The sequence below is a fragment of the Rhinopithecus roxellana genome, chromosome 2 (genome assembly GCF_007565055.1).
Source record: "Rhinopithecus roxellana isolate Shanxi Qingling chromosome 2, ASM756505v1, whole genome shotgun sequence".
In the NCBI taxonomy this organism is placed as follows: Eukaryota; Metazoa; Chordata; class Mammalia; order Primates; family Cercopithecidae; genus Rhinopithecus; species Rhinopithecus roxellana.
Genome location: NC_044550.1, coordinates 51,899,332 through 51,914,643, shown reverse-complemented (window position 1 = coordinate 51,914,643; position 15,312 = coordinate 51,899,332). Strand labels below are relative to the sequence as shown.

The window sequence follows — 15,312 nt, the reverse complement described above, 5'->3', positions numbered from 1 at the left end:
TTATACTTTGAAGATATTTAAGAACTGATACTTGGTTTTTGGATTATTAACGTACTTAGTTTTTGTACTATTTCCTACCTAAATGATTAGAGTTAACACTGGGGATGGAAGAGTGCAGGAGGGCAGGGGAACCTTTACTTGATCCCTCTATCTACCATACTACTGAAAAAGTTTTTTACATAGTAATTGAAACCCACTGGGCCAGCCTCTGCTTTTGGCTTCTCAAAGCCAGATTCTCCACTGATGCCCCAACTTGTAAGTTCACCCATGCTCAGTTCCAAAGTTAATTTCATCACCATGTCCCAGGTTAAAGAACAAACAAACAAACAAAAACAGGCCAGGCGCAGTGGCTCATGCCTATAATCCTAGCACTTTGGGAGGCTAAGGTGGGAGCACTGCTTGAGGCCAAAAGTTCAAGACCAATCTAACCAACATAGCAAGACCCCATTGCTAAGAAAAAAAAGCCAATTTCATTAATTCAAGTATTTATTAAGTGCCAACCACATGCCAAGCACTAGGATTCAGTGATCTTTTTTTTTGAGATGGGGTCTTGCTATGTTGCCCAGGCTGGTCTCGAACTCCTGAGCTCAAACGATCCTCCTATTTCAGCCTCCCAAAGTGGTGGGATTACAGGTGTGAGTCACCACACCTGACCATTCCATGATCTTTTAAAAATTATTTACCTTAATCACTGAAGTGGATGAGAAAACAAAAAAAGAAAAAAGAAAAAAAATTAAAAGAAAAAGATTAAATAAAAAATTAGTATAAAATCTACACAGCTGCACATATAAAGTTACTGCATAACTTTTTAACTTCTATTATCTCAGATAACAGTAATAAGACAAAAAAATTTTAAAAATACCTTCAAACCAATCAAAGAGAGAAATAATGTTTGGATTCCCTTGGTGAATTCCTGAACAAGATGGCTGTAACAGTTTTCCAATGGTCTAGTTATTAACTCCAATACCTATAAAGGTCAAAGCAACACCATGCTTTGGTTATTATTAAAAATAAATGGCATTTAATATAAATATTTTATACTTTACATAAATCTTGTGGAGCCAGAAGGAGACCAAAAAAATAAAGACAAAAGAATTTAACATTTGTCCTCATAAAAATGGATGAAAAACAAATAGGAAAAATATTTTTTCATTGTCTGAAATATATACATTTTCAAACCACTCTTTCTAATTCTTAACCATATAGGAAAGAGAGCATCATTTAAAGAAAATTAATAATTAATTTTTAAAAGATTATTTCATAAAAGGGCTAGACCAAAGACCAAGAAAAAGACAAAAATAACCAACCAACCAAATTCAGTATTACCTGTTGTTTGTCTTTTTCTTGCAGTATGAGGATACTCTCCCCAGTAGTATCTATTCCAGCACGACCGGCTCTGCCAATCATCTGTTTATATTGATTCCTCTTTAAAAATTCCTTAGCAACATAGGGAGCTCTTAAAATAACTCTGTGGAATTAATAAAATTAATTAAAAGTAACACTCTACAGCAAACAGCACCAATTCAAAAAATTCTTAATTTCATTATATATTTGTGATATTAAATTTAATGACATACTAACACAAAATAATAGGTATTTAGTGTTTATGAAGAATCTATGATTTCTTAGGTTTTTACATATATTATCTATAATTCTTACAAAACTCTTAGTAATAATATACTTTTTAATTACATTTTTATAAAGGAGTTAAATGAAACTCAGTTAAGTGACTTAACCTAAACTAAAAAATTAGTAATTACCAGAGCTATCATTTGAACTCAAGTCTGTCTAGCTGCAATGCTTACGATCAATCTGTAGCAGTAGTATCCAAAGTGTTTTGACTTTATACTTCATAAATTTAAAAAGTGACCATACACCATTAACATATACATAACTATTTATGAATTTTTGTTATTTTGAACGGTATAAAATTGCAGATTTCAGCTGGTTTTGACCTACAAAAATGGTGATTTTGGCTAGGCTCAGTGGCTTATGCCTGTAATCCCAGCACTTTGGAGGGCTGATGTGGGAGGTTTGCTTGAGTCCAGGAGTTTGAGACGAGCTTGGGCAATACAGTGAGATGCAGTTTCTACCAAAAACAAAACAAAACAAAAAACTGGTTGGGCATGGTGGTGTGCCCCTGTAGTCCCAGCTACTTGGGAGGCTGAGGTGGGGGGATCACTTGAGCCAAGGAGGTTGAGGCTGTAGTGAGTCGTGATTACATCACTGCACTCCAGCCTGGGCAACAGTGAAACCTCATCTCTTAAAAAAAAAAAGCGTGATTTCAATTATGTTCATATATACAGAAGTCTATAGTCAGCTAGTCAGCTTTCCTATCCAAAGGGAAGAAAAAAACCTATTGTTTACCTATACTAATCAACTTCCTCTTTATTTATAAATCTCAATATGCAGAAAAGATTACCAAATACTTGAAGAAAACTAATAACATAAAAGAAACATAACATGAATATACAGAATAAATGACCACAAAAACCAGATACTATAGGGAACAGAAGAGAACTTTAAAAAATCCTAATTAGCATTCACAGAAAATTCCAAAGAGTATTATATCCACAATATAAGAGTAGACTATTGGCCACGCACAGTGGCTCACACCTGTAATCCCAGTACTTTGGGAGGCTGAGACGGGTGGATCACGAGGTCAAGAGATCGAGATCATCCTGGCCAACATGGTGAAACCCTGTCTCTACTAAAAATACAAAAATTAGCTGGGAGAGGTAGCACACACCTGTAATCCCAGCTACTTGGGAAGCTGAGGCAGGAGAATTGCTTGAAGCCGGGAGGTGGAGGTTGCAGTGAGCTGAGATCATGCCACTGCACTCCAGCCTGGTGACAGAGCGAGACTTTGTCTCAAAAAACCCAAAACAAACCAAGTAGACTATTACAAGGAAAGAACAAAAGAGAGTTCTTAGAAATAAAAAAAAAATTTAAAAATTCATAAAACATTTGAAGGGCCGGGTGTGGTGGCTCACACCTGTAAATCTAGCACTTTGGGAGGCCAAGGTGGGTAGATCACCTGAGGTCAGGAGTTCGAGACCAGCCTGGCCAACATGGTGAAACCCCATCTCTACTAAAAATACACAAATGAGCCAGGTGTGGTGGTGGGCACCAGTAATCCCAGCTGCTTGGGAGGCTGAGGCAGGAGAATCACTTGAACTCAGGAGGCAGAAGTTACAGTAAGCCGAGACCATACCACTGTACTCCAGCCTGGGCACCAGGCAACAGAGCAAGACTTTGTCTCAAAAAAAGAAAAAGAAAAAAAAGAAAAAGAAAAAAGAACATTATATTGAAGAATTGAATAATGAATGAGAATAGTTCATGGATACAGTTAAATTCTGATTTTCTTTTTTTTTTTTTTTTTTTTTTTTTTAGACAGGGTCTCTCTGTTACCCAGGGTGGAGTGCAGTGGTACAATCATAGCTAACTGCAGCCTCAATCTCCTGGGTTCAAGCAATCTTCCCACCTCAGCCTCTCGAGCAGCTGGGATCACAAGTGTATGCTACCATACCCAGCTAATTTTTAAAAATTTTTTAATAGAGATGAGGTTCTTGCTATGTTGTTCAGGCTGGTCTCAAACTCCTGGGCTCAAGTGATCCTCCCACCTTTGCCTCCCAAAGTGCTGGGATTACAAAAAACTGATTTTTTAATATGGAAGGTAAAGTTGAAAAAAATCACATGGCACAAACATGTGCTTACATTCTCACACATTTTGAAAAATGTGTAAGAAAAGATATGAAAGCTGAATCTAAGAGGCCTCAATCCTGTCTAAGTGAAATTATAAAAGCAAGGAACAGAGATAATGGGAAGAAAAAGAAATAACTGAAAAAAATTACTCAAAGAGGAAAGGCATAAAGCTTAGATTAAAAGCATCCACTCAAGTGCTAAGCCCTATGAATGAAAAGTAGTAATGCTGGGATTGTAAAATCAAACTTCCTGGGTTCAAACCTTGGCTTTAAAACTCATTTGTTGCATATAAAGTTGGGAAAGTTATTTAACTATTCAGTGCCTCAGTTTCCCCTTCTATACTAGGTATGTAATAAAATATGACCTTCCTCACAGAGTTGTTGTGAAGCTCCATGAAGTCAATGCATGTAAAATTTTTACTACATGAAGGGGAGGGGAATGTAGTAACTACAACTATTATTATACACCATGAGGAAATTGGAAGGTTAAAGAGAAAAGTCTAAAAGCTTCTGGAAAAGAAAAACAGCAAATCCATGCAGAGACAAAAATGAACAACACTGGCCTCTAGAAAATATGGAACAATATTTACAAAGTCCCTAAAGGAAAAAATTGAATCTAGAATTCTTTTGCTAGTGAAGTGTGTGTTAAAGTGTGAGGCCAAAATACAGATACCTTCAACTATGCAGACAGTCAAAATGTTTTACCCCAAAGCACCATTCTAAAAAGGATTACTCAGGGAAGGCAAAATTAAGAAAAAAAAAAATCAGAGAAGAAAGATGTGGGATATAAGAGGCAGTGGTAAGCAAAAAACAAGTATGTTTTACAGGTAAGTTTAAATAATTACTATATAAGATGAAAGAAAATTTTAAAACCTGGCACTAAAATTCCAGGTAACTGCAACATTCATGGGGCAGAGTAGAATATATTAAGGACATGCTAAGCCTCTTGTTATGTTCAGGAGAGGATAGTTATTGATTAATTCTAAAGTAATAACAAATGTTTGATTACAACTTAAAATTTTAAGAGTAACCACTGGAATAACAGAAATAGGATATGTAACTTTCATTTTTTTCTTCGATTGTCTGAAAAATGGAAAACTTAATCAGAGACAGAAATTGAAAATAAAAGAATGGAAAAAGGTACATACTTGGCAAAAAAAAAATAATAATAATAATTGAGTCCTGGTATTCAAAGCAAAATTATTAAATGAGCAAAATGAGTACTTATTGTATTGATAAAAGGTATATTCAGCAATAAGATATTTGAAGTAAACCTTTGTATATCTAAATAGTGTTGAAATATAAAAAGTAATAACTTCTAGAAATGCAAAAAGGAGAAACTGACAACTACATAATTAAAGTAGGAAACTAACACACTTCTCTGAAATTGATAGACCAAGGAATCAAATATAGTAGGAAAAGAGAAGCTGAAAACACAATAAACAACTGTGATATCAATGATATGTATAAAACTGCATATTCAACTGAAAATACATATTTTTAAAACACTCATGGAAAGTTTATAAAAGTTGATCATTTATTAGCAAAATACCCCAGGATCATAAATTATAAAGGGTATAAGTCAATTACACAGGCCCATACCTTTGATAATAACTGAAAAGGTAATCAAGGATCTGCTTTAAAATATATATATTAGACTCGGCCGGGCGCGGTGGCTCAAGCCTGTAATCCCAGCACTTTGGGAGGCCGAGACGGGCGGATCACGAGGTCAGGAGATCGAGACCATCCTGGCTAACACAGTGAAACCCCGTCTCTACTAAAAAATACAAAAAACTAGCCAGGCGAGGTGGCGGGTGCCTGTAGTCCCAGCTACTCGGAGGCTGAGACGGGAGAATGGCGTAAACCCGGGAGGCGGAGCTTGCAGTGAGCTGAGAACCGGCCACTGCACTTCAGCCCGGGCGACAGAGCGAGTCTCAAAAAAAAAAAAAAAAAAAAAAAAAAAAAAAAAATATATATATATATATATATATATATATATATATATATATATATGACTCAAATTGCCTTATGGATCAGCTCTCCAAGATTTTAAGGAAATCTCTACGTTAAATAAACTCTTTCAGATCATAAAAAAGGTCAAACACTTGCCAACTATTTCTACACAACCAGATTAATAAACCCTAACATCAAAACCAGATATAAAGAGCATAAAAGGATGGAATTCTAATATCAAGAAATCTACTAACATTATTTTTCATCACATATTTCATTAAATATTCATTAAAATATTAAAGAAAATAAACCAACCAATCAACTCAGCATATGCTAAAAGAACATTTGATAAATTCTCAGCCACTACGGAGTAAGCATAAAACAACAAAACTCCTTGCAAGCTAGAGATGGAAAAGTTCTGAGCCTGGTCAACATTTACTTCTTACCCTCTTACCTTCGAGCTGGTAGGTTGATACCTGCTGCTAGGGTAGATGTGCAGGTAAAAAGACAGAGCACTCCTGTGGAGTAGGCCTCCTCCAAGAGTTTCCTTTCATCACTTGTTAAGCCACTATGGTGATAGGCAACTCCAAATGGGATAGTGCGCTTTAAAACAGGACACAGGTTGCCATTGCCAATATTCTTCAAGTTCTTAATTACCTCACATTTTTCTTTCTCCTTGTGCTTCAGATATTCCCTATGAAAAAGATCTGTTAGAAATATGAACCCTTGATCTTTTAGTGACAAAATTCCTACCATTTTCATTTTAGTAGATGCTAATGTAAACATTCTTTAATATACTATTTTCATTAAGTACATTAAATGTTCTTAGAATTTTGATTCTGACTTCAGTATTAGGCAGTCTCTTAATCTTTTTGTGGATTACAGAACCCTGTGAAAATCTTATCAAAACTAAGGAAAGGTGGGGTGCGATGGCTCACTTTGGGAGGTGGAGGCAGAAGGATTGCTTGAGCCCAGGAGTTCGAGATCAGCCTGGGTAACGAAATGAGACCACCTCCCAACAAAAAACAACAAAAATTAGCCAGGCACAGCGGTGCATGCACCTGTAGTCCCAGGTTACAGGGGAGGATGAGATGGGATGATTGCTTGAACCCAGGAGTTCGAGGTTGCAATGAGCTATGAACCTACCAGCCTGCATGACAGAGCAAAGCCAAAGCCTTGTCCAAGAAAAGGAAAACTACAACGATTCACATAAATATAACACTTTACATATAATTTCAGAGGGTTTGTGGATTTCCTGAAATTCATTCCTGTACTTCCTTTGAATCCATGGATACCAGGTTTCCAGGTTTAGACCTTTGCTCTGGATGTTATGGCTGTTTTTTCTTTATAACATATGTCTTTATAGGGAATAGTTTTTTTAAGACATAAATTTTCTTCTCTGAAGATGGAAACATATATATTATTAAATCATACTTTTTTTTTTTTTTTTTGAGGCGGAGTCTCGCTCTGTCGCCCAGGCTGGAGTGCAGTGGTGAGATCTCGGCTCACTGCAAGCTCCGCCTCCCGGGTTCACGCCATTCTCCTGCCTCAGCCTCCTGAGTAGCTGGGACTACAGGCGCCCGCCACCGCGCCCGGCTAATTTTTTGTATTTTTAATAGAGACGGGGTTTCACCGTGGTCTCGATCTCCTGACCTTGTGATTCGCCCGCCTCGGCCTCCCAAAGTGCTGGGATTACAGGCGTGAGCCACCGCGCCCGGCCTATTAAATCATACTTCTATGGTAAAACACTGTCTAAACACTAGAACTTTAGAAACTTCATTCATATCCTGCAATGTTTCCATCACTTGGCCAGTGTCTCCTCCATCTTACTACCTTGAATTATTCTAAGAAAATGAATGATTTACTGAGAATACTTTTTTCAATAATTTAATGTCCTTAAGCTTTTATAATCAAAATCATTGTAAAAGCAGACTGTTACCGAAATGAGTGACTCCTTCCTGTTATCCCAAACATTTTTATCTTTTGCTATTCAATAAATTTAAGTCTATCTTAGACCAATCCATGACAGTAGGATTGAAAGAGGAAGTAGAGGTTGACGAGATTAGCATTCAGGTTAATAGACTATGAATAGTGATACAGCATTAGCTAAGGGGCTGAAAGAAATTTCAGAAGATGATAAAACCATACATGAGACAAATAGGTGCATAAAAAACTGAACTGTTAGTACTTAAAGTAACTTCATACTTATCTCTATGAATATGACAAAGCCAATATTAAGACACTACAAAATTACAAGCCAACACATTTCTTACTCAGGAAATTATATCCAAATGTCCATACAACTCAAGTGTGAAGTTTACTAAGAAAACAAAGGCAGGCCAGGTACAGTGGCTCACGCCTGTAATTCCAGCACTTTGGGAGTCTATGGGGGGGGCAGATTGCTTGAGCTCAGGAGTTCAAAACCAGCCTGGGCAACATGGTGAAATGCTATCTCTACCAAAATTACAAAAAATTAATTTCTAATTATTTTTTGTAATTTTGGGAGGGGTGGTGTGTGCCTGTAGTCCCAGCTACTTGGGAGGCTGAGGTGGGAGGATCACTTGAGCCCAGGAAATGGAGGCTGCAGTGAGATGTGTTTGTGTCACTGCATTCTAGCATAGGTGACAGAGTGAGACCCTGTCTCAGGAAAAAAAAAAAGGAAAAGAAAAAAAAGGCAATGGAAGATACAATTAATTTCCACAGTGGTAAACACTGATTAGTCCTTTGACTGACTAAACCAGTGGTTCCTGTCTTTGGCTATATGTTGGACTTGCCTGGGGAGCTTTACAAAATGATATCTGGGTATCACTCCCAGAAATTCTGATTTATCTAAGATGTAGCCTGGGCTTTGGAATTTTTAAAAGCCTCCAAGATGATTCACTATGCAGCCGAGTTTTGAATCACTGACCTAAGCCATTATATTACTTAACATTCTCTTACATGTTACCTTAGAGTTTTCTTTTCCTTTTTTCTGCAACCTCCGCCTGCCGGGTTCAAGAGATTCTTATGCCTCGGCCTCCCCAATAGCTGGGATTACAAGTGCAAGGCACCATACCCAACTAATTTTTTGTATTTTTAGTAGAGACGGGGTTTTACCATGTTGGCCAGGCTGGTCTTGGACTCCTGACCTCAAGTGATCCGCCCACCTCAACCTCCCAAAGTGCTGGGATTACAGGCATGAGCCACAGCACCCAGCTACCTTAGAACCCGTTTTTCTGGCTATTTCACATGTGATTTTCACAGTTAAAATTTCTTTCTTCAAGCCTTTAGTATACTGTAACAACTTAATATGATGTTTTGCAAGGCACAATTAGTGTTTGCCCAATCAACATAATATACAATCTGTAATTCATAATAAAAATAAAACAGGCTATTAAAAAATTAACATACTTGCTTAAAAATTTGCATATCATTTCTGCTACATTTTCACAGTTCTTCTTACTAGGACAAAAAACTAAGCAGGAGTAATTGGGAATAACTTCTGTAACCAATGCTACCAAGTGATCAGGATCCATCTTTTTTAGGGTATCAGAATACTGCAAAACAACAGGATGTAGGAACAAGGTGGTTAGTAAACACGAAACCCTGTCAATTTTTTACCAGTGTGATTTGAAGGTAAATAAACCATCTGTAATTCTAAACTTCTAATTTAATAATGGGATCATTTAAAAGATGAAATCTATATTAAGAATCAAAATGTTCAACCTCACTTTTCTTTTAGGTTATTATGATTTTCCTAGGCCTAGTTAGTCTAAAAAAACTAGAATTAAAGAAGTGAATTAAAGAAAATTAAAGAAGTGAAAATAGTTATTAATAGCCTCACTACATGCCCATCTCCATCACAGCAGAACAAAAAGTCCCACAGAGAGAAACACAAACTGATCCTAATAATAGCCTAAGTTTTCAAAAACACAGATTCAATCATACTACTGAATTATAACAATTTTTGTAGTGACACAAGGAACACAAAGAACATGAAAAATGTAAAGTTATTTAAAATCTGTTTCTTCAACTTTACTAAATACTAATGAAGACACAGCTTTAGAATAACATACCTTCAGAGAATTCTAAAACTACTATATAATCCTTTCTTCCCCTTTCTAATATCCTTCATATAAGTCATAAAATACTAAAATTTACATAGTAGACATTAACATTTTAATACACCAATATCTGAACTACATGGTCCATAAATTCTTCTTCTGTTGTTGTTGTTAAATGAATAAGCATTTACAGGAGAGGTTTCCAAATTTTCTTTTTTTTTTTTTTTTTTTTGAGATGGAGTCTCGCTCTGTCGCCCGGGCTGGAGTGCAGTGGCCGGATCTCAGCTCACTGCAAGCTCCGCCTCCCGGGTTTATGCCATTCTCCTGCCTCAGCCTCCCAAGTAGCTGGGACTTACAGGCGCCAGCCACCTCGCCCGGCTAGCTTTTTTTGTATTTTTTAGTAGAGACAGGGTTTCACTGTGTTAGCCAGGATGGTCTCGAACTCCTGACCTCGTGATCCACCCGTCTTGGCCTCCCAAAGTGCTGGAATTACAGGCTTGAGCCACCGCGCCCGGCCCCAAATTTTCTTGGTTCACAGCCCCAATGCCAAAAGAAATACTTAACAGTTTTGTTAATTAAATAGTGAGGTCCAAACAAGTTAATAAATATGTACTTCATCACAACTTAGTAGCTGTTAGAATAAATACTACACATCAGTTGAATGAAAAAATATTTTTATTTCATTTTTAAATAACCACAACAGCTCACTAACAGGATGTGTGCACAACTTGGTACTGTCTTTCAAACTCTGGAATAAGACTAGACACAGCTATTCTTTTCTGTTCTAGATTGATTTTCACACAGTACTTACAGCAACCGCAAAAACCCCAACTTCACAAAGATATGATGTCATAGAAAAGAATATGGCGTGATCTAATGTTAAAATTGGAAATGAGCTATCTTGAACTGGTAGTCTGCATGGTGTCCAACAGATGTCAAGCATCAGCTGTGTCTCGCAAGAATCTAAACTATTCTACGGAACCCACTGGAAACTTCTGTGGTGCCCCAGACACAAAGCCTGGTAACCTGGAATTTAAAGGTTATCAACGTTACCTTAAAATTAAGGAGGCGTGAAAAAGTCATGCCATTCTCAGCTTTGCTGTCAATTTCATATATTGTATCATTTATTTTCAGATATTCTTTTAATTCAACCTTGAATTAAAAGGACATTTGCAATTAATACCACATATAAATTCCTCTTTCCAGAGTTTTAAATGTTGTAAAATAGGTTAAAAAAGGACAGCTATAAAAGATTTTAGCTTTTCTAAGACATATAAAACATGCTTCAACTTAAAAGTTCTTGCTTTACCATTTCTTCTTCTTCTTTTTTGGTGTCTTTTTCCCTTTAAATCAAAATAGGGATCAATATCCTTGAGGAAATATGTTTGAATTAAGTAAACATCATATCCAAAAAGAAACCACACACTTCTGTATTTGTCACAAAAAGTGTCAGTCTTGGTGTTCTTATCTTTTACTAAGGTGTTATCTGTCTTATGTCTCAAGATCTAAAACTTTGTCTTTTTTCTTTTTTTCTTTTGAGACAGAGTCTCACTCTATCACCCAGGCTGGAGTGCAGTAGCATGATCACAGCCCACTACAGCCTCAACCTCCAGGGCTCACGCTATCCTCCCACAGCCTCTCGAGTAGCTGGGATGACAGGCACGCACTACCACGCCAGGCTAATTTTTATAGAGATAGGGTGCCTCTATGTTACTCAGGCAGGTCTTGAACTTCTGGGCTCAAGCAATCCTCTAACCATAGCCTTTCAAAGTGCTAGGATTACAGGTATGAGCCACCGTGTCCAGTCAAAACTTTCTGTCTTATTACTCATCAGTTTTAATTCTAAATACCACCACATTATTTTCAGTATTTGTAGATAAAAACAGTTTGCAAACACAGCTCATTGCATTTTATTAATAACAGTAACAATATCTAATGTGGCAATTAAGTTCAAAAAATATCTCTCAAAAATGTTCATATCTGGTACAAATATAAAAACACCATTTTTTTCTTTTTGTTTTTTGGAGACAGTGTCATCACTCTGTAGTCCAGCCTGGGGTGTTGTGGCACAAACACAATTTACTGTATCGTATCCTCGACCTTCTGGGGTCAAGTGATCCTCCCACCTCAGCCTCTCAAGTAGCTGGGACTATATGTGAGCACTACTACGCCCTAATTTTTTTTTTCTCTGTCGCAAGGCTGGAGTGCAGTGGCGTGATCCTGGCTCACTGCAACCTCCGCCCCATTAGGTTCAAGCGATTCTCCTGCCTCACTCTCCCAAGTAGCTGGGACTATAGGCATGCGACACCGTGCCCAGCTAATTTTCGTACTCTTTAGTAGAGACGGGGTTTCACCATGTTGGCCAGGATGGTCTCGATCTCTTGACCTCGTGATCCACCCGCCTTGGCCTCCCAAAGTACTGGGATTACAGGTGTGAGCCACTGCACCCAGCTGCCCTAATTTTTTAATTTTTTGTAGAGATGGGAGTCTTGCCATGTTGCCCAGGCTGGTCTTAAAACTCCTGGACTCAAGCAATCCTCCTGCCCCTGCCTCTTTAAGTGTTGGCATTACAGGTGTGAGCCACTGCACCCAGCTAAAACATCAAATTTCAAATTAAAATTTGGCAATTAAAAAAAATTATTTTCTGAAAACCAACTTAGACACTGAAAACCTATTTAGATACAAAACATACACAATAGTACTACACACAAATATATACACATTACAAGTTATTTTCAAATAACTACAAATTACATTTGTTTACTTTCTTCAAGCATTTTGGGAATGCTGCTATTGAGGAGTTTACATGTAAATCCATGTGAAGCCTTTACTTTTTAAAAAAGTATTATAACTACTAACATACACATATTTTAAAATATTTTAAATTTTAAGATAAATTTTTTAATGTGCCAATAACTCAAAACATGTCTCACTAAAATTTTGCCAAATAAAAAAATGTAGTTTAAAGAATAAGAAGTGAAAAAATAAAATGGGGGTCTGGGAAAACTCATTCAATGAATGTTCACTGAGGGCCTGTGGTCCAGGCTATAGATACATTAGTGACCCAACCCAAGATCCCTGACCTAGACACAAACTCTTAAATTCTCTATACATAACCTCTTATTAGCATATAGTCATGGTGAGTAAAATATGCCCCTTTGGTACTCTATAGAATTATTTAAATCCTATGTTTACTACTTTCATTTCTAAGTTAGATGAATACAAAACAAATCAATACAGTGCAAACCTTAGGTACATACTGGTCTAAATTGACTGGTATAATATTCTGCTTGAAGAAACTTTTGTAGGTCTTCAACATTGTTTAATGTTGCACTCATACCAATAATTTGAGTTGTTTCTAAAACACAAACAAAAGCCAAAGTGTTAAGGAAAATATGTTATTTAATATATCATAAAGTAATTTTAGCAAATCTTTTGTGCTCTGAATTCTTCCTGAGTGATTTGGGAAAGGGGTGGGAGAAGTAAGTAAGAAAAATACAAATAGCTGGGTGCCAACTTTGGGAGGCTGAGGTGGGAAGATCGCTTGAGGCCAGGACTTCAACACTAGCCTGGGCAACACAGTAAGACCTCATCTCTACAAAAAACTTAAAAATTACCTGGGCATGGTAGTGCACACCTGTAGTCCCAGCTACTTACGAGGCTGAGGTAGGAGGATCGTTTGAGCCCAGGAAGTCAAGGCTGCAGTGAGCCATGATCGTGTCACTGCACTGCAGCTTGGGCAACAGTGAGACCTGACCTCTCAAAAAAAGAAAACTACAAATATATTACCAGAGTATTAATCTGGCATTTGAAGAATGAAATTTTTCAGGTATCCTGAAAGTTACTACTTAGAAGTTTATAGAGTTTTAAACTTGGCAAGAAGTAGGATATTAAGGCTTCTAAACAATAATAATGAGTATAAATTTGCTTATAACTGTCTATCTGGATCCCCTTTACGAAGAGCATGTTATGTTCCACAGGTATGGCTATAGACAGACGTACAGTTAGTAGATAGAGGGCTAAATGAGTCTCCAACTCTTGGCCCGTGAAAAGTCCTTTATGAGATCTTGCTATCAAGCTAACTTTTAATTTAATTAATTAATTTATTTATTGAGACAGAGTCTTGCTCTGTTGCCCAGGCTGGAGTGCAGTGGCATGATCTCGGCTCACTGCAACCTCCACCTCCTGGGTTCAAGCGATTCTCCTGCCCCAGCCTCCCGAGTAGCAGGGACTACAGTTTTTGGTGATGTTATTGCTTTAAATAAAGGTGGAGTGAAGCTTATGAAGCCATATGACATCCTGGGCAATACAAAATGGATACTTTCTATAGACTTAGCTATTGAATGAAAACCCAAATAGGCCTTCTTTGCAAATGTTTCTTCATTGCTCCTATGTCTTGAAATGGTCATTCAAGAAACTGGCTGAAAGAGAAATAATTAGGAGTATCCTTCTCATTCCATAAGGATAGACTATGAAGCTGAAGAGGTGGGCATGGGGCCAAATCAAGAAAGGCTGTGCTAAGAAATTAGGGATTTATGCAGAAAGCAAAGGGAAGCTATTAAAGAATGGTAAACAGTAAAATAAACTAATTGGATTTGTATTTTGGGAAAGATCATTCTACTTGCGCTAAAGAAAGATGGATTTGGTGGATGAAGGGCAGTGGGTAGACAGAAGAACTTGGTAATTTCTGTGGCAATTCAGGTAGAAAGGATGAGGTACTGAACTTAGTGGACTTAGACTTAGTGGTAATGAGGGATAAGAGAGAGAGAAGTAAAAATATATTTATGAGGTAAACCAGATAGGATTTGGTTGCTGATAGAATATGGAGGTTCCTGGCTTGGCTGGCTGGAGAGTGGTGGTTGAGAATTCAGGCTGAAGAATGGCTTTGAAGGAAATGAGTTGGGCTCAGACTAAGCCTTCGTTAGGCTTAGCTGTTCATAGAATAGTCAAATAGGAATGCCCTAAAATATAGGCTTGATGAAAGCAGGGACTGTTTTCTTCACTGCTGTATCCCTAGCACTTAAAATAGTGCCTAGCACACAGTAGGTGATCAATATTTTTTTGAATGAACAATTACAAAATGCTATAACCTGCTTAAATATTATTGCTGTTGAAATTTTTAAAATACTTTTTAAGATTTGACCTTTATAGTTATTTTTCCCATATATACGGTAAATATTGCAATAGCATATCAATAGTAGGTTATGACATTTAGAATAAATTTTTCATATACTTTAAAGACTACCTGATGCTGTAAAATAGCTCCTTAAAGTGACCTATTTAAATGTAGTGCTTTACAATATTATTATTATATTTATATTATATGTATTATTATGGTGGTGATGAAGATGGCTGCAGTAGCAGCAGCAAACCCTTACTGAATGCAGTGTGCTAAGCACTGCTGAATGCAATACATGTGTTAACTCACACAATCCTTACAACAATTCCATCAGGCTGGTACCATTATCCTTGTTTTACAAATAAAGAAACATAGAAGTTGAGGGATGTGCCTGGGCACACATAGCTAGTAAGCGGCGGATAATAATAGAGGACTTCTTCAAATACCAATTTCATTTACCTTCAAAATTCTATTCATTAGAAATTTTAAAACA

General features: G+C 37.0%; 1 protein-coding gene across 7 annotated transcripts in view; it reads right to left on the bottom strand.

The window, feature by feature from the left end:
• Window positions 1-15,312, bottom strand: part of HELQ (helicase, POLQ like) — a 49,636-nt gene that overhangs the window by 24,446 nt on the left and 9,878 nt on the right. For 5 of the 7 annotated variants that reach the window (XM_030915982.1, XM_030915978.1, XM_010358959.2 and 2 more), the window contains 6 exons: window positions 12,961-13,058; window positions 10,754-10,852; window positions 9,048-9,193; window positions 6,112-6,351; window positions 1,327-1,468; window positions 863-967 (listed from right to left, as the gene is read on the bottom strand). In XM_030915982.1, the coding sequence (XP_030771842.1) occupies window positions 863-967; window positions 1,327-1,468; window positions 6,112-6,351; window positions 9,048-9,193; window positions 10,754-10,852; window positions 12,961-13,058 (830 nt within the window). Of the gene's footprint in view, window positions 1-862; window positions 968-1,326; window positions 1,469-6,111; window positions 6,352-9,047; window positions 9,194-10,753; window positions 10,853-12,947; window positions 13,059-15,312 lie in introns of all 7 variants that reach the window. The other 2 variants (XM_010358960.2, XM_030915995.1) reach the window with 2 other exon arrangements.